The sequence below is a fragment of the Pseudorca crassidens genome, chromosome 7 (genome assembly GCF_039906515.1).
Source record: "Pseudorca crassidens isolate mPseCra1 chromosome 7, mPseCra1.hap1, whole genome shotgun sequence".
Lineage (NCBI taxonomy): Eukaryota > Metazoa > Chordata > Mammalia > Artiodactyla > Delphinidae > Pseudorca > Pseudorca crassidens.
In genome coordinates, this window is record NC_090302.1 from 8,874,399 (window position 1) to 8,899,226 (window position 24,828).

General features: G+C 47.8%; 1 protein-coding gene across 22 annotated transcripts in view; it reads right to left on the reverse strand.

Annotated features, from left to right (window-relative positions):
• The window catches only part of RALGPS1 (Ral GEF with PH domain and SH3 binding motif 1), a 331,729-nt gene that overhangs the window by 245,924 nt on the left and 60,977 nt on the right, over positions 1-24,828 (reverse strand). For 20 of the 22 annotated variants that reach the window (XM_067743274.1, XM_067743273.1, XM_067743271.1 and 17 more), the window contains 2 exons: positions 3,739-3,860; positions 454-561 (listed from right to left, as the gene is read on the reverse strand). In XM_067743274.1, coding sequence (XP_067599375.1) covers positions 454-561; positions 3,739-3,795 — 165 coding nt within the window. In that variant the 5' untranslated portion in view covers positions 3,796-3,860. The remainder of the gene's footprint in view (positions 1-453; positions 562-3,738; positions 3,861-24,828) is intronic. The other 2 variants (XM_067743284.1, XM_067743283.1) reach the window with 1 other exon arrangement.

Sequence of the window (24,828 nt, forward strand, 5' to 3'; positions counted from 1 at the left end):
GTTTCTTTATTTTTAAAAACTTTTTATTGAAATATAGTTTATTCACAATGTTGTGTTAGTTTTAGGTGTACAGCAAAGTGGTTCAGCTATATATATATATATATATATATATATATATATGTATATATTCTTTTTTTTACATTCTCTCCCATTATAGGTATAGGTACATAAGATACTGAGTATAGTTCCCTGTGCTACACAGTAGGTCCTTCTTTGTTGTCTGTTTTATATAGAGTAGTGTGTATATTTTAATCCAAACTCCTAATTTATCCCTCCCTGCAGACATCACCCTTTTTTAATGCCACATGGTATTTCCTAAAGAATACTTTATTCGGCAATCCCCTATTGTTGGATATACGGCTTATTTCCAATCTGAGCAAACAACCCTGAGCAGTGACCCCCTCGAGCTCCCCGTTATGGTGTCCAGCCACCCACATCAGTCCTGTTACTTACAGCAAACTCCTCGGGAGTCACTTTCAGGACATCGAAGACAACGGCATCGTAGCTCTTGCTGGCATAGTCGCAGCCCTGGCCCTCCAGAGAGTCTGAGCTGCTGCTGCCCTGCAGAGGACAGGGAGAGATGGGGCCGCCTGAGCAGTCTGGCTGACTCCACAATCACTGACTCCCAAACCTCAGAACTGAGGATGCAAGAGGGGCAGAACCGTACAATGATAAAAGCTTCTGTTGTTTAGTGCTTTACCCTATTCCAGGCACTGTGTTAAGCACTTCATATGCATAATCTAATTTAACTCTCATAACAACTCTCTGAGTACACACTATTATTATTCCCATCCTACAGATAAGGAAGTAGAGGCAGTGCTACTTCCCCAATGTATCTCACCTAGGAAACTGAAGAGCCAGAACGTGAGCCCAGTTGTATATCTCTCTTACCCCTCAATCATACATGCCCTCGCTCACTACACCCCAACTGCTTCCAGCTGCCTCTGTGGCGGGGGGGGCGGTGAAAAGATACAGCCCACTCTTCACATCTTAGGAGGCCTGAGGAGATCACCTGTTTTGTTATGTTTTTCAAACATTACCTGGTTTCACCTTTTTCTTTTTTTTCTACTTAAATTCATTGCAGGAAATTATTATACAAAATGTTAAACTGACTCTCAAGGCTTATTTCATGTAGGGGCCACTTGGAATTCAAAGCCTGTTAGCTGACGAGGTGAGAGGTAACCGGCCAGTTTTGGAGACAGCGTGAAAGTTATATTTAGTAGAGCCCCTTGTTAAGAAGAACACCGGGAGTCCTGCATGTAAAGGAAAGGTCTCCCGTAAAAGAGCACGTTAAACTCCCCAGATGTGGCCAGTTACATGAAACCCAACACTGTAGGCATCCCAGAATGCTGAACATACCTTCTCTTCAATTTTACTTAATTCCATCAAATTCTACTTTGGGGAACCAATAGAGCTTACCACCCCAAAACTGTGCCCTGTTCATAAACGGTTTTATTCGTCTCAACCTGTGAAGAGGGATTTTGTGGTTTCCATTAACCTCAACATCTTGGACCGGGATTTAGAGAATATGCTTTTATTAATTCCCCTTTATTTCACTCTTTCCAAAATGGCTATATCTGGAAAAACTTTGCAATCTTACTGGAAACTAGAGTGTTTTTAGGCCAGGGAGGGAAACCAATAGTCAACAACTGAAAACGTGAGGTTAAAAGGAGGAGCAGAAACTTAAACCTGTAGATTTCAATAGGCCTCTGTCATTTAAAGGCTACCAAAAACTCTAAGATGATCTTAAGAAGCTCTGAGCTCTGAAGTCAGACAGGCCTGCTTAGAACGCCAGCTCCACCCGAGCTGCTGTCTGACCTCTTCACTTCGCAGAGCCTCAGCTACCATCTGTAAAATGGCACCATTAGAACCCGCTCCCCAGGACTGTGGCACAGGTCATACAAAATGAAGCTTACAAAGCAACTGGCAGGATCCCCTCCCTGGGCGATGCTGATTCAAGGGGCCTGGGTGGGCTCAGGCATGGCTATTTTGAAAGTTCCACGGGCGATGGGACATTCTCCTCTGAGGAGAATCTGTGTTAAACTTTTGAAAAGTAATAAAGATTAATCCTGAATACTTCTGGAACTGGCCATCGATTCCACCCCTCGGTCTTACAGACCCTGAGCAATGGCTACCAATAAATCATTCTGCACTTCCATGTTCCCCTTCCACGGAGCAGCCTGAAGCAGGTGACGGGGCTGACCTTCTTCCGGGGAGTGTAATGTCATCATGGTCAGGACCAGTGGCTCCAGAGTCACAGAGGCCTGGCTGTGAATCCCCACCCACCGCTGACCAGCTGTGTGATTTGAAGCCAGTTCATTCACTGCTCCCTGCCTCAGTTTCCTCGCCTATAAACTGGGGGTGAAACAACAGCACATGCCTGATGGGGTTATTGTGAGGATTAAGTGAGATCATGCCTGTGGAATGTACAAAAGAAGTGCCCGGTATACAGTTAAGCACTAAATCATGGGTGTCTATCTGTATAAACGTGTCACTCAGTCACCAAAATGTATTGAGCACTTCAATTAGACATGCATTCATTTGTTCATTCATTCAACAAATATTTATTGAGCTCCCACCACGTTCTGGATACACATATACATGTATATTTGTATATATACACATATATGTAGATATATATAGTATATATGTGTGTTTGCACACATATGTGTATGTATACATATATACACAGACGGAGGCTAAAAAAGAAAGAAGTTTTACTCTAGACGGAGTGTAAACTGTAAATGGAAAGAGAAGTCTGATTCCTCCAGTTACCAGACAGAGTCCATTCCTGGAATTTCAGGTTTTATAACTTTCCTGTAACACCCCATTGCACCTGCCCCAAACATACACACTCATACAAGCGGCCTTATTTAATCAAAAGTTGCCCCAAATACATTCAGTGGTAGCGGTGGAGGTGGTGGTGGTGATGACGACACAGTAACTTTATTTAAATGTATACTGGCGCCACCTGGGAATTTTAACGGGTACCCACAAGTCTGCTTTCAGAACCAGAGATCAAGCTAAGGAATTTTTTTAAAGGGTTATAAGAAATGGATTGGTTCCTATGAATTCTAGCTGATTGCACAGGATCATTTCAAAAGCCCAGCTCGACCATGAGGGCCTTGTGAGTTCAGAACACGGAGCACCCCCTTGTCGGTTTATCACAGGAGCCCAGCGTTATGCATCTGACATGGTGGTCTCCCCAGGCCTCAGATGACACCCCCTCCCCCGCCTGCCTCTGTTCTATTACAGAACTTGGAAAGCAAACTCCCAAACCCCCAGGGCAGGGGCCCGAGCCCAGGCCACTCTCGACCACCAGCCCTTACAGCCATTTCCTCCTGAGCAAGGTAAATAGGAACACGGGGCCAGCTGGAAGCACTTCTGTCTGACTTCATTCCAGAATGTGTGACCTATTTATAATCAGCCACGGCTTTGCTTGGGAAAGGTCTGATCCCTTCTTGCCACCAAAATGGAATGTGGCACTTGCTACAACTGGACTAGGCAGGTATTTGTTTTTCTTTGAAGAGAACGACTTCAGAAAACACACTGATCCTCAGGACTGACTGCCTCCCAAATCTCACGCCTGGCATGGCTGGTCGGGAGGGCTAAGAATGGTGGCATTCATGGAGGCCTGCAGCCTCCGGGCCAAGACTCAGGGGGCCTGGGTCAGCTGCAAGGAGCCCTGGCCCACCCACCCCACCCACGGCCCCGGCCCTGGTCCTGCAGCCCCAGTACCTGTGGAGTGGCAGAGGTGACCAGCACGCTAGCCATCAGACCATTCCTCTTGTACATAGTCTCCAGGCCACAGGGAGCTTCAGGGCAGCCTCTGTCGGTGACATAACCTGTCTGAAGAAGTCCTGCAAGGCAAAGGGGCTCATAAAAACCAGCCTTCAAACCCAAGCCAATCCCACCCTGGGAGAGAGTTGTGCTGGACTTGAGCTGGTGACCCCAGAGGAGACCTTCAAAGAAAGGTTACACAAGCTGGTGGCCTTCAGGTTAAATATGGCCCACAGATGTAGTCAGCTAGGCTTGTACAGGTTTTAGTATGTTTTAAATTAATCACCAACATTTAAAAATTGGAAGGTTTCACACAGAATTCTGGATTTGTGACTTTTCTGGCAGCACTGGGCCCCATTCCTGCATGACAGCCGTCAGCTGGGCTGGGCAGCGCTGCCCCTTGTACTGGTGCACTTACTGGAGCAAGTGCCTTTCAGACCCCATCTGGCCTGTACAGCCACTTGGGGACCTGCCTGGCTCCTGCAGACACTAGAGTTTGTGACCTTTGTTTTAAAAAGAAGGCAGGTGAAGAAGACAAACTGAATCTACCGTGTTTCCCTGTGCACCAGACCATTCCATCAATAATAATAATATGGATACTAGCTAAGACTCGGAGAGTTCTCGCCACGTGCCATGCACCTTACTTACAGTAACTCCTCTAATGCTCACAACAGTCCTTGGTAGGTCCTGTTATTACCCCCATATTCCAGGCGGGGAATTTGAGGCACAGAGAGGTTAAGTAACTCGTGCTTTGGTGTCTTTGCTCATGCCGTCCCACCAAACCATCATTATTCAGGACCTGGCTCAAATGTCAAATGTCATCTCCCCTGGTTATCGCACCTGGACCACTCAAACAAGAACCAGCGCTCTCATACCAATGTGTACATGCCCCTAGTAGGGCGTTTATCACATCACTGAACATCAGAGCACTGTAGCCACCACCAGCTTTTTCCCAGGAAAGCAATCAGGATGTAATGGGGGAAGGAAAGGAGAAGGCAAAGGGACCAGCTGGAAGCCAACTGCAATTATCAGGAAAGAGACGAGGGTCCTCTGAGCTAGAGTGGCAACAGTGACACCAAAGAGAAGGACACAGACTGAGAGACGGTAAGGACAGAAATGCAACAGAAACTGATGTGGGGGAGGGAGAAGCAGCTGAGGATGCGTGGCTTCTGGCTCGAGGTGCCAGAGGCACAGCAACTCTGGAGAGCAGTTTGGCAGTTTCTTAAAAAGTTAAACATCAACTTACCAAATGACCCCACAATTCTACACCTAGGTAACTATCTTTAAAATAAATGAAAACATATGTCCACACAAAAACATGCACATGAATTTATTCATCTTAGCCAAAAGCTGGAAACTAAGTGCCCACCAACTGGGGAATGGATAGACAATGGGATATATCCATACAATGGAATACTACTCAGCAATAAAAAGAAATGGAACACTGATACAAAGTATAACATGAATAAACCTCAGAAACATCATGCTAAGTGAAAGAGGTCACACAAAGGATTGTACAATATGAGGCCATTCTTATGAAATGTCCAAAAAGCCAAATTCATAGAGAGGGGGAGCACATCAATGAGAGGCTGGGGTGGAGGCAGGACTAACTGCAAATGAGCACAGAGGATTTTTCTGGGGTGATGGAAATGTGCTAAAACTGGATGTGGTGATGGTTACACAGTCCCAGAAATCCACAAAGCCATAGGACCATACACTTGGAATGAGTGCATTTTACAGTGGGTAAATTAACCGCAGCAAATGCAGCAGCCACCAGCTGTCTCATGATGGTGACCTGAACTTACACATTTAACTCCCCCCTTCCACATCCCTTTGAAATAATCAAAGAAATATTAAAATACTAAAAACAAATTGTATTAGCACACGATGACAGACAATGGTTATTAATAAGCAAAAACACTTTCAGGATTTCCAGGGGCAGAAGAGATGGGCCTCACCAGTCCTTCCCATCAGGAAACTTACACAAGCCTCTTAGATAGCCTCATCCACCAGAGGACAGACAACAGAAGCAAGAAGAACTACAATCCTGCAGCCTGTGCAACAAAAACCACATTCACAGGAAGATAGACAAGATGAACAGGCAGAGGACTATGTACCAGATGAAGGAACAAGATAAAACCCCAGAAAAACAACTAAATGAAGTGGAGATAGGCAACCTTCCAGAAAAAGAATTCAGAACAATGATAGTGAAGATGATCCAGAACCTCGGAAAAAGGATGGAGGCAAAGATCGAGAAGATGCAAGAAATGTTTAACAAAGATGTAGAAGAATTAAAGAACAAACAAACAGAGAGGAACGATACAATAACTGAAGTGAAAACTAAACTAGAAGGAATCAATAGCAGAAGAATGGAGGCAGAAGAACGGATAAGTGACCTGGAAGACAGAATGGTGGAATTCACTGCTGCGGAACAGAATAAAGAAAAAAGAATGAAAAGAAATGAAGACAGCCTAAGAGACCTCTGGGACAACATTAAACACAACAGCATTCACATTACAGGGGTCCCAGAAGGAGAAAAGAGAGAGAAAAGACCCGAGAAAATATTTGAAGAGATTATAGTTGAAAACTTCCCTAACATGGGAAAGGAAATAGCCACCCAAGTCCAGGAAGCGCAGCAAGTCCCATACAGGATAAATCCAAGGAGAAACACGCCGAGACACATAGTAATCAAATTGGCAAAAATTAAAGACAAAGAAAAATTATTGAAAGCAGCAAGGGAAAAACAACAAATAAAATAAAAGGGAACTCCCATAAGGTTAACAGCTGATTTCTCAGCAGAAACTCTACAAGCCAGAAGGGAGTGGCATGATATACTTAAAGTGATGAAAGGGAAGAACCTACAACCAAGATTACTCTACCCAACAAGGATCTCATTCAGATTCGATGGAGAAATCAAAAGCTTTACAGACAAGCAAAAGCTCAGAGAATTCAGCACCACCAAACCAGCTCTACAACAAATGCTAAAGGAACTTCTCTAAGTGGGAAACACAAGAGAAGAAAAGGACCTACAAAAACAAACCCAAAACAATTAAGAAAATGGTCACAGGAACATACATATCGATGATTACCTTAAATGTGAATGGATTAAATGCTCCAACCAAAAGACACAGGCTTGCTGAATGGATACAAAAGCAAGACCCATATATATGCTGTCTACAAGAGGCCCACTTCAGACCTAGGGACACATACAGACTGAAAGTGAGGGGATGGAAAAAGATATTCCATGCAAATGGAAATCAAAAGAAAGCTGGAGTAGCAATACTTGTATCAGATAAAATAGACTTTAAAATAAAGAATGTTATAAGAGACAAGGAAGGACACTACACAGTGATCAAGGGATCAATCCAAGAAGAAGATATAACAATTATAAATATATATGCACCCAACATAGGAGCACCTCAATACATAAGGCAACTGCTAACAGCTATAAAAGAGGAAATCGACAGTAACACAATAATAGTGGGGGACTTTACACCTCACTTACACCAATGGACAGATCAACCAAAATGAAAATACATAAGGAAACATAAGATTTAAATGACACAACAGACCAGATAGATTTAATTGATATTTATAGGACAGTCCGTCCAAAAACAGCAGATTACACTTTCTCCTCAAGTGCGCACAGAACATTCTCCAGGATAGATCACATCTTGGGTCACAAATCAAGCCTCAGTAAATTTAAGAAAATTGAAATCATATCAAGCATCTTTTCTGACCACAACACTATGAGATTAGAAATGAATTACAAGGGGAAAAAACGTAAAAAACACAAACACATGGAGGCTAAACAATACGTTACTAAAGAACCAAGAGATCACTGAAGAAATCAAAGAGAAAATCAAAAAATACCCAGAGACAAATGACAATGAAAACACGACGATCCAAAACCTATGGGATGCAGCAAAAGCAGTTCTTAGAGGGAAATTTATAGCTATACAAGCCTACCTCAAGAAACAAGAAAAATCTCAAATAAACAATCTAACCTTACACCTAAAGGAACTAGAGAAAGAAGAACAAACAAAACACAAAGTTAGCAGAAGGAAAGAAATCATAAGGATCAGAGCAGAAATAAATGAAATAGAAACAAAGAAAACAATAGCAAAGATCAATAAAACTAAAAGCTGGTTCTTTGAGAAGATAAACAAAATTGATAAACCATTAGCCAGACTCATCAAGAAAAAGAGGGAGAGGACTCAAATCAATAAAATTAGAAATGAAAAGGGAGAAGTTGCAGCAGACACCACAGAAATACAAAGCATCCTAAGAGACTACTACAAGCAACTCTATGCCAATAAAAGGGACAACCTGGAAGAAATGGACAAATTCTTAGAAAGGTATAACCTTCCAAGACTGAACCAGGAAGAAACAGAAAATATGAACAGACCAATCACAAGTAATGAAATTGTAACTGTGATTAAAAATCTTCCAACAAACAAAAGCCCAGGACCAGATGGCTTCACAGGTGAATTCTATCAAATATTTAGAGAAGAGCTAACACCCATCCTTCTCAAACTCTTCCCAAAAATTGCGGAGGAAGGAACACTCCCAAACTCATTCTATGAGGCCACAATCACCCTGACACCAAAACCAGACAAAGATACTACAAAAAAAGAAAGTTACAGACCAATATCACTGAGGAATATAGATGCAAAGATCCTCAGCAAAACACTAGCAAACAGAATCCAACAACACATTAAAAGAAAAAAAAAGAGAGATGGGCCTGAGGGGAGAGGAACCAGCCTCTGAAATAGAAGCAACACCTCCTAGGAATCAAGTGGATGGGACCCTCCAACAGAAACCTCCAAGTAAGCCCAGAGACTTCCAAGTGGGGAATCTAGAAACGGAAGAGTCCAAAGGCAGCTGAGGGAATCAGGATGCCAGGGCTGTCTCAGACCAGACAAACCAGCTCCCATGGACTGGGGTTGGGGCCGACTCAGCCAGGCTGTGTTGATGGATGGAAGCTGCTCATCCATCTGAACAAAGTGACTCGATCCTAGCCTGACGGAGTCACCATGGGGAGACAGAGTGGCACACAGCCAGCCAACCCTCTTGGGGTGGGTCCAACTTGCTCCAGTTCCAGGCTGAGGTGGGCTTTGCTGCTTTCAGGGAGCGCCCAGCACTCTGCAGGGCTCCCCAAGGGGAGCCCAGACGTGGAGCCCAGTCTGCTCGGCCGGGCTCAAACCAGAGGCCGTGGCTCTCCCCACCGGCCTGGTAACCAGTCACGCAGCCCTTCAGCCTAGGGGCCATGAGTCTCAGACCCTTTTCCATGACCGTCATTTGCTCACTCCCTACTTCCCGTCTGCAGGACGTCGCCAACTTGGCCCATCTCTCCAGCGACCTCTGGTGGTGCACTCGGGGCCCCCACCCCACGCGCACACGGCGTGAACAGGGAATGCTGATGCTGAGTGAGGCACTGGGCTAAGCACAACATTTTTAGCTCACTTGATCTTCACAACAACCCTGTGAGGCAGAAGCTATTCTCATTCCTGGGAAACTGAGGCCCAGAGAGGTGATGTAACTTACTGCTAGTTAGGTGGCAGAACTGGGGAGTCCAAACCCTGGTCAGCAGACACCAGGGCCTGGGCCTCCTCTGAGGGCCCAGGTGAGGACTGAACGAGAAAATATATGCAAAGTGCTAGGGTCAGGTCAAACACCAAGCAAGCACTCTCTTAAGGCTATTAATTGCTATTAGTGTTAATTCTAATCCTGCAGTTTCATACATTTATACTTATTCTTTTTTCCTAAAACAAACAATTAACTTAAAACATTAAAGAAAGGACAGCATGGTGCTTTGTGAAACCACAGGCCTCCCCTACTGGGAAGGAGATTTCCAGCTGCGGGCTCCAGGCCCCCAGAGGAGCACAGGCTGAGTCCAGGGGTCCGAGCATAGGGCTCCTCCTCCATGAGGCCTGACCTGCCCCCCACTCCCCCGCACCCGGCCCACTCTGGCCCAGCCCACCTAGAGACAAAGTGACAGCCCACCCATGCTACCCATTGTGCTTCCTACTGGCGGCCTGAGCTGGAAAGACAGACCACTTGTTTCCAATGTGACTCCTGCATATCTCGTCACTGACAAAACAGCCTAATTTATGGGCAGTGACTCTCAGACAAGAGATATTTCACATGCTAAGAAATAAGAGGACCAAGCAGAATGGAACATCCTTTCCAGGGCCCAGAGGAACCGTCACCCATCCACCTGCCATCCCTGAGGCCCGGGCGAGCCCCAACTCCTCGCCAGGGACCAGACTCCCATCAAGGGGGTCAGCCCAGCCCAGGTCCCTCCCTGAGAACCCCTCCTCCACCCCACGGGAAGGCCCCTGAATATGTGGACCGTGCCTCCCAGGCCGGACTGATTGGACCAGAATGCCCACCTGCATCTCCAGAACTCAGGACCCTACGGTGCCAGTCTCTGCTAGTCAGCTGAACTGAGCACTGTGCTCTCCGGAGGGGAGGGTGGCCAGATCCTGCCCAGTGCAAGGAGAGTCCCTCCGAGTGGGGAGGCAGCAGATGTGCAGAGAGAAGCTGAAGAGGGAGCCTGTGTCTGAAAGAAAAGGTTCCAATCCCCCGGGGCTCTGTAATAAATGCCTCTTTTTCAGTGTCAATTGTTGGAGTAGATCTCCAAAAGACCTTGACCAAGGCTATTTCCTAAATACCAAGTTCATGCCAAGCCACCATAACCCGACCCTAAAAACACAGGGGGTTCATCCTCACGGGGGAAGACGTGCACCATCCTTTCACCTGTCCATCCAAGCATTCATTGAGCTCCTACTTTGTGCAGACTTTGTTCTAGCCAGGAGTTCCTACCATTTTTGTACCTTGGACCCTTTTGGCCATCTGGTGAAGCCCATGGGCCCCTTCTCACAGAAATGTTTTTTTGGTTTATTTTTTGGGGGGGTTTTTTGGGGGGTTTTTGTTTTTTGCGGTACGCGGGCCTCTCACCGTTGTGGCCTCTCCCGTTGTGGAGCATGGGCTCCGGACGTGCAGGCTCGACGGCCATGGCTCACGGGCCCAGCCGCTCTGCGGCATGTGGGATCCTCCCGGACCGGGGCACAAACCCGTGTCCCCTGCATCAGCAGCCAGACTCTCCACCACTGTGCCACCAGGGAAGCCCATCACAGAAATGTTTTTAAATGAATAAAATAAAATTATACAGGAAACCAATTACACAGGACTACTCAGGAAGCCAACTGTATTAAAATTCAGTTATAAAATTATTTTCTAAGTAATTTATAATATACCGCCTGCCGATGCAGGGGACACAGGTTCGTGCCCTGGTCTGCGAAGATCCCACATGCCGCGGAGCAGCTGGGCCCGTGAGCCATGGCCGCTGAGCCTGCGCGTCCGGAGCCTGTGCTCCACAACGGGAGAGGCCACAACGGTGAAAGGCCCGCGCACCGCAAAGTAATTTGTAATATAGTAATATATGTATTTCTTCAGGTAAGGGAATATATAATTGCATTAAATAGCAAGATCTATTGGTGGGTCTAATAACTACCATAATTTCAAAGTAGTCAAGAACATAAATTTTCTGAGATGCATGCCCACAATTATTATGTGATATGGAGGTAGCTGTGACTTTTATTGGTGACAAAGTTCCAGGTACTGTAAATATTACTATAATTTATTGTCTACATTAGCAACTGAGGAAGATGCCAAATTTCAGTTATAAGTTAGTGAAAATAAAGATTTCATTTTTTTCCCATCCAAATGCAGGGAAGGCTGGTCAAGGACCCTGTTCCAGGCACAGGGGACACAAAGCAAACAGACCCTGCCCCTAGAGAACTCACATTCCAGCGCGAGTCAGAAACCACATGTGAACTCAGATCATGAGGGTCTTCAGGAAATAAAATAGGGTGGAAGACAGTATTTGCCAGGGTGGTCAAGGAAGGACTTTGAAGATGCAGTATTGAGCTAAAGCCCTAGGAAGAAGTCAACCATAAAAACCAGTCAGAGTGTCCTTTACAGAGGCCACAGCGAGTGCAAAGGGCCTGAGATGCTCAGGAGCTCAGCAGGTGTGTGATGGAGAGAAACGGCCACAGCTGGAGCCCAGTCAGTGGGAGGCAGTGGACAGACAGGCTGGGGCCAGAGCATAAAGGGTCTTGCAGGCCATGGTGGGGAGTTTGGGTTTTACCTGGAATGCCTGGGAATGGGTTCTGAGCAGGGGAGTGACATGATCTGATCTCACTGTTTCTGAAGATCACAGTGGCTATTGTGCAGAGAACTCCATGGGAGGCCAAAGATGGGAGCAGCAAAGCCAGCTGGGTGTAAGAGATGCTGACAGCTCGGACTGCTGGCCATGGGGAAAAGAGATGGATTTGGGAGGGGTTCTGGAGGTGAAACAGACAAGACTTGCTGATGGACTGCATGTGACAGGAGAGGAAAAGAGAGGAACTGAGGATAAATGACTCCTACCTTTAGGGCCATTACGAATGGGTAACTGCTCAGCAGTTCATTCATTCATTGGCTCAACACCCATCCACTGAGACCTGGAGGACCAGTTCTGAGGACCAGAGTCAAAGATGACACAGCCCTGCCCTCCAGGGTCCAGCAGTGTAGCAGGGGGGAGAAAATCCCATAGGTAGATACTCACAGGATACGTGGTGTAACAGATCACAGGTTCACCTTGGGCGTCAAAGAAGACATCACTAAGAGCTGTGGATCTGGTCTTAAAAGGGCAAATGTGAGTGTTTCTAGGCAAGCGGTGGGTGGGCCACAGGCACTCTGAGCATGAGCAGAAGCCCAGAGGTGTGAAAGCACACCCCAGATGCCCGTGTGCCAGGAGAACAGGGAACAGGTTCCCCTCCTCACCTGACCCCAGTCCCTGCCCATCCTAGACTAACAGGGGTGCTAATAAGCAGGCAGGGCTCCCCACGGAGCCAGCTTTAACAGATGGCCCCAACACTACAGCCACAGGAACGGCATCTTGCCTCCTGGTCACTCCCTCAATCCTTCAGTAAACTTGGTGACCCTTTTCCCAAGCCCTGCTCTGTGCAGAGGACTCAGGCCAGCCCTCGAGGAGCTCACACACAGTCTGATTACTGCTGTCATCACAACAATCTATTAGACACTTACTCTGTTTAAGGTTCTGGTTAAGGATTTATATGCATCAAAAAAAAAAAACTTCCCTGGGGGCTCAGTGGTTAAGAGTGTGCCTGCCAATGCACGGGACACAGATTTGATCCCAGGTCTGGCAAGATCCCACATGCCGTGGAGCAACTAAGCCCGTGCGCCACAACTACTGAGCCTGAGCTCTAGAGCCCACGAGCCACAACTACTGAGCCCGCATGCCACAACTACTGAAGCCCGCGTGCCTAGAGCCCGTGCTCCACAACAAGAGAAGCCACCGCAATGAGAAGCCCACGCACCGCAACAAAGAGTAGCCCCCACTCGCCACAACTAGAGAAAGCCCGCGTGCAACAACGAAGACCCAACGCAGCCGAAAATTAATAAATTTATTTTTTTTAATTATTTTAAAAAACCATTTTACAGATGAGAAAGCTGAGGCTCAGAGAGAGAAACTACACTGTAACTCGGGGATCCGTTTTTCACACACCTGCCTGCCTGTACCCCCTGCTGGACAGGGAGGCAGTCCGGCACCAAGGAAAGGGTACCAGCTTGTTAAGTTCGGCCAAAAACCCTGTCTTCCCACCCTCCCTCACCTCTTACACACACACACACGCACACACTCTCATACTAATGCCTCCTGCAGGAGGAAAAGATTCTCATGACGTAACTTTGCAAGAACGTGGAGCTGTATCAGAACCACAGCACCACCCCATGTCTCTGGTTTCTGTGTGACAGACTCCAGTCTCGTGTGTGGGCTCCTGAAGAGGGGAAGGAAAGTCCCATATGCGATGTTGGTTTCCTTCCAGACTTTGAGAATTCTCCTTCAATGTTGCAGGTTCAGGAAACCAAGGAAATAGCAGGAGACAGTCTGCTGCAGACCACTGTGGAGAAGGCAGAAAAACCACTTTTTCCTAAGCTTGTGGAGGTTGTTTCAAAGAAAATACACACATCCAGGAATGTTCAAGTACAAGAGAGTGATGTCTTCCAAATGTTTCAGAGCAGCACAGAGACGGCCCCGAGCCCGTGTCCGAGCCCGCCTCCTCGCATGGCCATGCTGCTCTCCACAGGCTCGGGCACAGCTGCTCCACCTTCTGCATCTGAACAGAAGATGAAGAGACAGAACCAAAGAGGGTTTCTACCCACAACCAGTTGTTCACTCCACGTCAGGAACAATAAGTGTATGTGTTCTCTCTCCCTCTCTCTCTGGACGGCCACAGTGTGCCCGTTTTGTATTACCAAAAGGCCTCCCCCAGGGTCACAGTCACCCTGAAGCTGGACCACCTGCCAGGCGCCCAGGAAAGGTCCCCTCGTGCGGGCTGGCAGCGGCGCTCTCACTATACCCCCTCCCGACCCTCTCCAAACTGGCCAAGCCTCCTCCTGGCAAGCAGCAGCGCCTGGCGGCTTTCAAAGCGAGGCCCCGGCCACGTGAGCACATGAGACTTGAGATGCCATCCCTTGGCGCCGTGTTCGCCATGCCCTCCCCCGCCCCTTTCAAGCCACCCACCAGATGCTCGACATCCAACATCTCCCCTCCTCGCTGAGGGCCAGATAATGAGCTGAGCGGGCTAGACGGCTGAGGAGGCACCACCGTGTCCAAATGCCCCCCTGGCTGAGCCCCCCCGGGGGAGAGAAAGCAGCAGTGTTCGGGGAAGAGGGCTGGCTGTGGAGTCTGAGGGTCTGCAGATAGACAAAAACGAGAGGAAACTTGTGAAACTGAGCAAACCTGGAGAAAAGGACAAGGAAGGGCGTCTTCCTGGAGAAGTGAAGCACCTACGTGCATGGAGCTGACGTAGGGCCAGCACAGACAAGCAGCCACCCGCGAATTCACGTGACAGCGCTGACCGGGTGCCCCCCATGCCCCCACACACTGTGCGCTGAGGCCGGGGAGGCAGAAACCAGCGGCCCATCCGTCCTCAGAAAGTGCAGCCTAGCGATGCCTACTCAGGCCTGCTCTTCTCAAGTAGGAGGGCTTCCAGAATCCTTTACAGAAGAGTAATACCTTTAAAAAGGTATAAAATAAACAAGGGAAGTCCCCACAATCCCTTGTCCCTGTCCCCAAGGTTACACGTTCACACAGGGTAGGGCAGCATCCGTGCACACAGCCACACACAAATAGATATACAGACAGACACAAGTGTGTGCGTGTATATATGCAGGCACAGCCTGTGGTTCAACACCTCCCACCCCCCAGAGGCTGACAAGCTACAACCACAGGCCTGGCAGGAGCTAAGAATAGGACAGTTACAGCAGAGCAAGTTCTCAGGCAGGAGAAGGAGCTGGGTACCTCTGCGGCTTAGAAAACAGATAAACCAGGATTTGAATTCTCACCCATCACTGACCTTGTGCCCTGGGCAAGTTGCTTGACCTGGCCAAGCCTCACTTTCCTCATCTGTAAAATGGGGAACACTGCAGTAGCAACCTCAAAGATGGCTGAAGGGATTCACAGGATGGTGCACATTAAAAGCGGCCGGCATGGTACATCATTAATGACAGCTATTATTTGTGTTGACACCCGTCACCACCACTTTCACCCTCCCTGGGGCAGGGGTAAGCAAGGGTAATGCTCTCTTAGCATGAGACCGCAAGAAATCACCTCTAAGATAAGGTAATAGGAGGAACGTGACTGAAAAATATGTATTTTTCATAAAACTATGAAAGGGTTCCCAAAAGAAAACGAATCCTCTGGTTGGCAGGATAGTTTCATTTTAGACCCTCTTTGAAAAGGCCGGCTGGAGCTTCCCCATCCCTGCCCCATGCACATGTAATTATCCTTGAAATCAAACGTTCCTCCCTTCCAAGACAAGCCTGCAGAAAACAGGGGGAAGAGAGAAACCCTCACCTGCACCCACTAGCTGGTGAGCAAGACCTGAGTTTTCCACAGGGAGTGGAGGCAGGTTTTAGGAAAATGGGAAACCTAGGGATACGTGTGGGGGAGGACTCAAAGAGAGCTTCGGGAAATCGGGGTAAAAGAGAGAGTGAGAAAATGAGGGTGGCCTGCCTGGGACGTCCCAGACACCCAAGACAGCCTGGGAGCATCCTGATTGGCACGCTTCCATTCTGGAAGCCTGGCAGTGACACTTACCTTTCTGCACATTAGGGATCGTGAAAGCCAGACCAGGGACCCAGCGCCCCACTCCCTCTCCCCGACTCCGCACAGCCCTCCTCAGCCACCCACTTAATCTTAATTACCGTCCAGGGGACATTTGCTCTGGGGAAAGGCAGGCAGTGTCACCTGCAACTGGAAGAGCGGGGGTGCCTGTGTCCTCATGGGCAGCCACCGGCAGGGATAAGCCCTCTCTGGGGGACACACCACGTCTCACCACCTCCAAACTGACCCGAGCCTCTGCACAGCAGGACGGCCTCCTAAACAGTGTCCCTGCCACACCCCTGCCTCCTCATGGTTTATTCTCAACACAAACAGAGTGATCCTTTGAAAACATAAACCAAAAACTTGCAGGACGTACAGAAAGAGTGGATTTTCCTGTATGCAGAGCATACATACCCAGCTGGAGGAAAACAGGCTGCATCCCAGATCTTCCTCCAGAAGGAAGCTGGAGAAATACCCTGATGGATAACAGAAGACGACTCTGCCTGAGTAGTGACCTTATTATACAGAAGCCGGCAGCGGGAAGAGGAAAAAGTATTCAGCCAGTGGCCTGAGACACCGCAGAGTCCTTCAGGGTGGAGCTGGGGACAGCCCTGGGATCTGGCAGCAAGCGTGCCGTGGGCACCTAGGACGGCACCTGGGGGCCCGGCAAAGTCTCTCAGATGAGACGCTTTGACTCTACACGTAGGTGAAGCAGAAGCACAAAAGCCAGGCCATGAATTTCATCCAGCAAGGACCTGGTGTGATCCTCTGGGCAGACTGGGGAGTGTCACAGCCTGGAGGACACTGATGAGACTCAACAACTAGATGCAGGGAGGGATCCTGGGCTGAACCCTGGAGCAGGGGAACTGGTGACATCTGGAAAAGGCTGCTAGCTTAGTTCATAGGGTCACACCTAAACTAACTCACCCAGGTTAATTTGATAACCATACTGTGGTTACGTGAGTCAACAGGGAAGCTGGTTGAATGGTATGTGTAAATGCTATGCGCGGTTTGGCAAATTTCTGTGAGTCTAAAGTTATTTCAAAATAAAAAGTTAAATTTAGAAAGGGATCCTACACCCTCCCAACCCCTCAATACACACACACAAGCTCCACCGCCAGGCCTGATGCCTGGGACTCACCATTTCCCGCACAAGCCCCGATTCGAGGGCTGTGCTCTGGGGTGTTGAGGTTACACACCGTCTACAGCAGACAGAGGATCGGACGGAAGGCAGTTTCCTATAAGGAGCAGAGGGTCCCTCCCTCCCTCCTAGTCCCTGCCAAGGGCAGAGGAAGTACTGGTGTGACTGGTGGCGGCCCAGGTCATTGTCTGGACCACATCCGTCAGGAGCATCACCAGGTGTCACAGGTGACACGCCTGTTCAGGGCCCCCTCTTCTCCCCACTGCTGCTCTGAGACCCACAGGGTGGACAAGGCCCCTGCTTGGGCTCAGCCGGCTCTGACTCCCACCTGCACCCGAGTGTGCGCCTGGCATGCACGGCCCTGGGCACTGTCGCTGCCAGAGGAAGGCAAGGACCCAAAATAGGGAGCAAGTGCGGGGGCGGGGGCGGCCCCAGTGGGCTAGGAGGCCATCACTTGCTTCAACCAGTGTTGACCAGAGAGCCCTGGAGTGGGTGACAGGCACGGGCCAGCTCATAGCGAGGGTCCTTTATCCTCCTCTGCTGCTGCCCCTCCTGTGACCAGGAGCTACAGAAACCTCGAGGTGAAGAGGAGGTTGGACAGGACACCCACACTCTTGGGCCTTCCTGACACATACCACTGAGTCCTGACCCACCGTGTACAGCCTGGCCCTTCCCACCAAATTAGGAAGGACGCTGTCTCTAGAGAGTAAGGCAGGGTGGGCAAGGCCGGGCTGCAGAAGGGGAGCAGAAGCAGCGGCAGCAGCAGGACAAAGCCGACGAGGAGCAGAGGGCGTGCCCCGCGGGGTGAGCCGGGTGAGCGTGGGTTTAAGGGAAACACCCACCGAGTTGTAGGCTGTGTCCCAGTGCCATCCCACATTCCGTGGCGAATACGGCAGCGCGAGGGGTGGGAGGGTGCCAAAGGCCGCGTAGAACACGACATCTTCACATCAAACTATATGAATAGATTTTGGTTTCAAGACAATGAACTAGGTCGACACATGTGCTTTCCCCTCTTCTAATCGTGTTGAAATGAAAAATAAGAAGACTGAGAACTCTGTTGCAATGTTGAAGTACAGGGAATGATGACAACAACAAACCAAAAATTAAGAATTCCTAGAAGATGTGAAGCAGATGGAATCGGATAGAGAAGAAAGCTCTGAGTGTTAGACATCTGGCCATAAAGTCAACTGTTTCCTCTATCCAAACAACAGCCAGCTAGAAAACGTAAGGGCCTACTAAGTAAAGAAAAAAATGCACAGAAGTAAACTGTAAAAGAAATGTACAAAAATCATTTGAAGCAAATTATTAAACTTTACTTATAGACAAAAAAAGAAGACAAATCAAAGGAGAGACATTTCACTCCTTCTGAACACGGAGATGATATTGTAAAGACATCAGTTCTCCCCAACTGATCTATAAATAAGATGCAAATTCACTCTAAATCCTAAGAGGATTCATTTCGGAATTCAACAGGTTGATTTAAAATTTTGTCTGGAAGAGTAATTAAAAATAGCTAAGAAGTTTTCAAAAAAGAAGTGTAATGAGATGGCACCTGTCCTTTCAGGAAGCCGCAGTTGATGATAAATGGTCAGCAGGACAGAACACAGTCCAGAAAAATAGGATCAAGTATAGCTGAGAATTAATATCTGATCAAGATGGCATTTCAAAAGGTGGGAAGAATGGATTATTCAACAAATGTTGATGAAACAATTTTCTATTCACTTGAGGGGGGGATTTATTTTAAATTTTACCCAGTATCATTTGTAAGAATAAATCTTTGATAAAGATTTAACCAAACCAAAAAACTGCCATAAAAATACCAAAGGAGGGACTTGCCTGGTGGACCAGTGGTTAAGAGTCCACCTTCCAACGCAGGGGACGTGGGTTTGATCCCTGGTCAGGGAACTAAGATCCCACATGCCGCAGGGCAACTAAGCCTGCACACCGCAACTAGAAAGCCCACGTGCCTCAGCGAAGAGCCCATGCACTACAACGAAAGATCCCACATGCCCCAACGAAGATCCCACGTGCCACAACTAAGACCCGACGCAGCCAAATAAATAAATTTTTTTTAAAAAATAAATAAAGCTCTAAGAAAAAAAACAAACAAAGGAAACACAAGTCATTATTCTTTTTTATTGTCCCAGGGTGAAGTCCTCTCTAGGGTGATACAAAAGCTAGAAAACAAAGGAAACTATTGGCAGATTTAACTATGTGAAAAATTAAAACTTCTGTATAGGAAAAGACATCATGAAAGAAGTGAAAGTCAGTCAGTAAACAGGACAGGGTTCTGAAATGCCACATGAGATGATGAAGTTCTCTTAATACAGAAAGAAGGCCCCCAGGAGTTCTGGCTCACTCTCTGCAGAGTGGCCTTGGGCAGGCAGATCAGTATTTACAGACAGAGAAAGATGTCCACAGATTCAGGACATATTCACTCTTATTCATTTGTTCATTCATTCAACAAAAAGTTACCAGAAGTCTAGTATGTGTCAGGTACTATTCTAGGTGCTGGGCATAAAGCAGTGACGAAAAAGCCAGAAATCCCCCAGTACATTCTAGTGGGGGAAACAGACAATAAATAAAGCATTCGGTAAAATATATGGTCTATAAGCTGGTGATAAAAGAGAAAAAAGTAAAGCAGAGAAAGGGTATAGGCAGAGTGGGGAGGGGGAGGGGTTACAATTTTAAATGGGGGCAGTGGTCTGAGAAGTGCTCACTGAGAAAACGACATCTGGACATGTTTTGAAATATTTGTGTATACATGTGAACACTCACAAAAGTCTAGAAGGATATGTACTCAAGTCTTAATGTCAATGCTTCTTACAGGTGCCATTGTACAGCACTTTTACATTCTACTTTTTGTACACTTCAGTATTGTTTGATTTCTTCTAAAATAACTATGGAACACTTATTGTGAGCAACACAGCATTTGGAGGGAAAACTGAAAGTGAATTTCCAGAGACAAGCACTTGAGGGATGCTCCCACCGGCAGGGATCAGACGTAGGAGGTTGGAGTCGGATGTCTGGTGCTCTGGCGCCACCTGGTGGCCATCTCCTAAATGATCACTCTCATTTCCAATCCCCTCAAGGTAGCAATAAAAAAGCGGCAAGACACACAACAACTGTATAAAAACCTATCTGCCCTGTGGACAGGGACTACAGAGGAAATGCGCAACATAAACAGTTTGATTTGTTGGGGTAGCATGGTCATGGTGGGATTTATTTAGCTTGGATCTCCAATCACAGTTCTATGATGACATTTCATTCCTTTGTGTTAACTGCAATGGAGCAGTTCTACGGGGCAGCTGAAGGTACTCACAGAAATGCAGTGAGAGGCGGGGTGGGCAACACAGAGCCATAACCCAGGCCATCTGCACGTGTGTCCCCAAGAAGTTTGGGGGTTCAGAGTGACAGGACCTCAGGTCACACAGTGGTTGGAGGTGGAGGGGTCTTCCCCAATGGGAGTGCCTGGAAGACGAGGTCCCAGGAGTCTGGCTGGGAGGGGCAGCCATATCCGGGCCCTCAAACGATTAACCGCTAACTGAGCACGTGCGCAGACCACCAAACTGGAGCCTCCTCGCCAAAGTCCAGAGGAAACAGACATCCCACGGGTGATGAGGAAGTGACGTTGATCTCAGCGAGGACTCTGCCTGGAATAGTCTTCCCCTCTCCCCCATCCTTTGGCCCCTCTTCTGTGTGCCCTCACTCAGCCCACTGTAGCACCTGTCACTCTGACAAGAAAGTGCTCTTGCCGGGCATCTCCCTGCTAGACCATGAGCTCTGGAAGGCGAGAGTCACACCTACTCATTCACCCTCGGAGAGCTCCGGGTTTGAGTCCTATGTGACAGCAGGCAAGTGCCCCTCTAAGCTTGAGTTTCTGCGTGGAGATACGGGACTGTCCTCCCCTCGTGTGGTTATGGCAAGGACAACTAATAGCACCAGCTGGCACTCAGGAGTGGTGATGGGCACCAGGCAGCTGTCTAAGCGTTTTATTTGCATTAAGTTCCTGAACTGAGGCCACCTCTGTGGAGTGTTGATCACAGCGCCTGGCATGGGGTAAGTGCTCAAATATTATTTTATTCCCAGTTCCCAACACAGTACCCAGCACTCTGCTGTGTTCTCAGTAAAAATGAATGAACCACTCCCCCAGCCTATTACAGGAAGGGGCAAGTTCAGGGCACGACGGCGATGCTTAAGCGGCCCATCAGCACCCCCAGCCACATGGACTGAGCAAAGGGACTTCAAGGAGAGCACCCCTGCAGGACTGGGGAAGGGGGTATGCAGGGAGAAGTGATGCAAACTCCTGGGGTGGGGACAGGGGAAGCAGCAACGCTCTGGACTCAGGTTCAGCTCAGGTAGAAGCTGCCACCCAGGAGGGGCCTCAGTGAAAAGTGGGTGGGACTTGCCTTGCCTTAACATAAATCCCTCCAGCCCTGATCCCAGGTGGTCAAGGCCGTGGTCCTCGCAGTAGAGGGTCGGTAGGCAAGGTCACTGAGGGAAGCTGGTGTAAGGCAAGGAAGGGGGCTGAGAGGTACCCAACCCACTGAGAGTCACAGGCACTACCCTGGGGAGGGGGCGGTGCATCCCTCTGCAGGCCCCTCCCCAACCCAGCCACTTGGAAGTGGCTTCCAGTCAAGGAAGGAGAGACTTGCAGACTACAACAGGTGCCAGAAGGGCACTAGAGCAGCTGGTGGCCACGCCCACTGTACTGTCCCCCGCAGTCAGGTGTGCTCAGGGGCTGGTTCTCTCCCTGGAACCATCCTCGTCCCTTCTCTCCTCCCCGCTCCTTCCTGCCCTTTTCCAGCCTCATTGTCAATGTCACTTCCTCTGGGACCTCTTCTGTGATGCCTGACTATGTTGTGTCCTTCTCCTACTGGCTTTTAGAGCACTCAGACTTCTCCTTAGCACTCGTCCTATTTGTCTTGAGTTATATTCGTCCTCCCTGGACGGTCACAGCTGTGGCCACGCTCGGCTGCCTCCCCAAGATTTCCAGCGAGAGGGTCACGCAGGCAGCATCAGGAGCGGCCCACGGCTTCTGCAGCTCACAAACCCTTTTCTGAGCAACCCCACTCCACATGCTTCCCATCTCTGACTCTGAGGTTACGATGGGGCAGAGCCTTTCTCCCGATCAGGAAGGGCCACTGCTGATGCCTATTTATGTGCGGTTCAAGAATGAGATGTCAATGCTAATACAACTGACAGCCTAAACCTTCATCTTTTTTTTTTTTTCGGCCGTGCCACGCAGCATGCAGGACCTTAGTTCCCCGACCAGGGATCAAACCTGGGCCCCCGGCAGAGGAAGCATGGAGTCTTAACCACTGGACTGCCAGGGAATTCCCAAAACATCATCTTATAGAAAAGAAAACTCAAGTCTCCTTGCTTACAGACGTTTATAAAGGCAATCTCAAAAGAAACAAATGACAAAAAGGAAGGTGTAGCAATTTATCTGGGTTGTTTCTTGATATTTCATCATTCTAAATTATACTTTATCGGACTTCCTATTTAAACTACAAAAGCAACATATCTTTATTGCTATAAGCCAAACCTAAGAGGGGTGTACAAATAAAAAGCCATGAAACCACCCTCCCCCAATGCCGACCCCCTTCCACCCACCTAAGGCAATCACAGTGGGCAGCCAGGAGTACACTCCTCCAAGCCTTTGTGCCAAGCAACATAAATACCTGTAAACAAGTGGGACTAGACCAGAACCCAAGGTCGTACCCTCAAACGCCTGGGGGGTCCAGCAGATCATGTCATGGCGAAGCTACAGGTGTAACAGAATAAGGACAGAGGGGACCTGTGGCCAACTACGCCACTTAAAGCTTTCCATTTTGAACATTTGGAAAGCACTGAACTGGCCATACAAGGTATCTGAGAGAGAGACTGGACAGTGCTCCTTGGGTAGAGTAGCAGAGTTAGTAAGAGCTCAGATTATGGAGACCTGGTAACATCCTGGGCCCAGTGTCTATTGGCTAGGTCACCGTTAAGAAAGTCACTTAGTCTCTGTGCTTCAAATTCCTCCTCTGAAAAGAGGCAATCCAACAGTCCCTTCTTTGTAAGTTCACTGTGAGAAGCGAACTTACAAAGTGAACTAATGTAAAGCACTTAGCACTCGCCTGGCACACACTATTACTGGCCACCAGTCTGCAACCACTGCTGGAGACATTATTCTGCAATTTGTTTTTTAAACCTAACAATGTGTCATGGGCTTCCCTCATGTCAAGGTAGAGAGAGCTGGATCCTTTTTAATAACTGCCTAATACATGGCTGATGGGGGCTCCCATTCCTTCCACTTTTTTGCCACTACAAACAGTGGCGCAGAAAACAGCTTTGTACTGCTTTTTGCATTGGTGCTTTATTTCTGCATGAATTGCTGCTGGGTTGACAGATATGGATATTTAATACTCATTAAATATTTTCAATTATATTCCCCCAAAGTTAGAACAATTCATACTCCCAACAGCAATGTAAGGGAGCACTCATTTCCCCCAATCACTTGCTAACATTGGATTTTATCAATCTTTGTAACATTTTGCCACTTAAAAAGGTAAAAAAGAAAACTATTGTTTTTATTTGCATTCTGCTAGTGATGATCTTTTGAGGCAGAGATTTCCAACTTCTTTCTTTCTCCTTTTCTTCTTCAGCAAGAAAACTAGTTTTAGCTAAGCACACTCCATGCTCCCTTGCTGCTCAGTGTGGCTAAGCTCCACTCGGTGAGATGTAAATGTTAGTGCTGTGTGAGACTTCTGAGAAATATCTGAAAGGGAAAGTGTACACCCTTCTTCTCCCCTTTCTCCTTCTGGCTTCTGGAATGCAGATGTGACGACTGGAGCTCAAGCAGCCATCTTGAGTCAGGCGGCAATCTGCTATGGCTGGAAGAGCAGCGAGATATAGAACCTGGCGGCTCTGTGATGACTTAGATTCCACCACACCAACCTCTTTACTTTTTCATGAAATGATATAAACCCTTATATGTTTAAGCCATTGTTATTCTGGGGTTATCCACTACATGCAACAAAATCTATTCCTAACCAATACACCTTCTGATTCCCAAAAGTCAAAATTGAACCTTTATTTCTCTTTTTTGTAATACACATAAATAACAATGCCTTTATGTTTTATTTGCCCTATGTTTATTTAAGTCTCTTAAAAGTGGAACACTCATTTTCCCACTCTCCCATTCTTTCTCCCAAAGCCTTGGGTTTTACAGAGATGGTTTAGAATTTTTATTTTCAGCCTGTTATGTTTTCCCATACAGTTCTCCTCTATTTTAAAAGTTCTTAATAACACACAATAAAAATTCTAACTCACACTAGCTATATCCAATGAGATTAATCTCTGTGCACTAAAGGGTGCACCACGGCTCACTGCTTCCTGCACTCTCCATGTCCCCCACCCCAGAATCTCTGCTCTAACTGTCCTTTGGTCAGAGAACTTCAATGGGCGTTTTCCTCAGGCACACCTACCAGATGACGTATGCTTTATGTCCTCACGCATGTGCAATGTCTTTCTTTCACAATGACCAGGAGTGACATCTCGGCTGGTTCAGCGAGGGTTGTGGCCCCCTCTCTCCAACAGTCTGGAGACCCCGGACCACCGTCTTCCGGCCTCCAGGGCTGCATATGGAAGGGCCAATGAGAGTCTAATTCTCTCTCCTTTGAAAACAGCTTGTTCTTTCTTCCTACAAAACTTTAAGATTTTTCTCTTTCTTCTTGGAGTTTAGGAA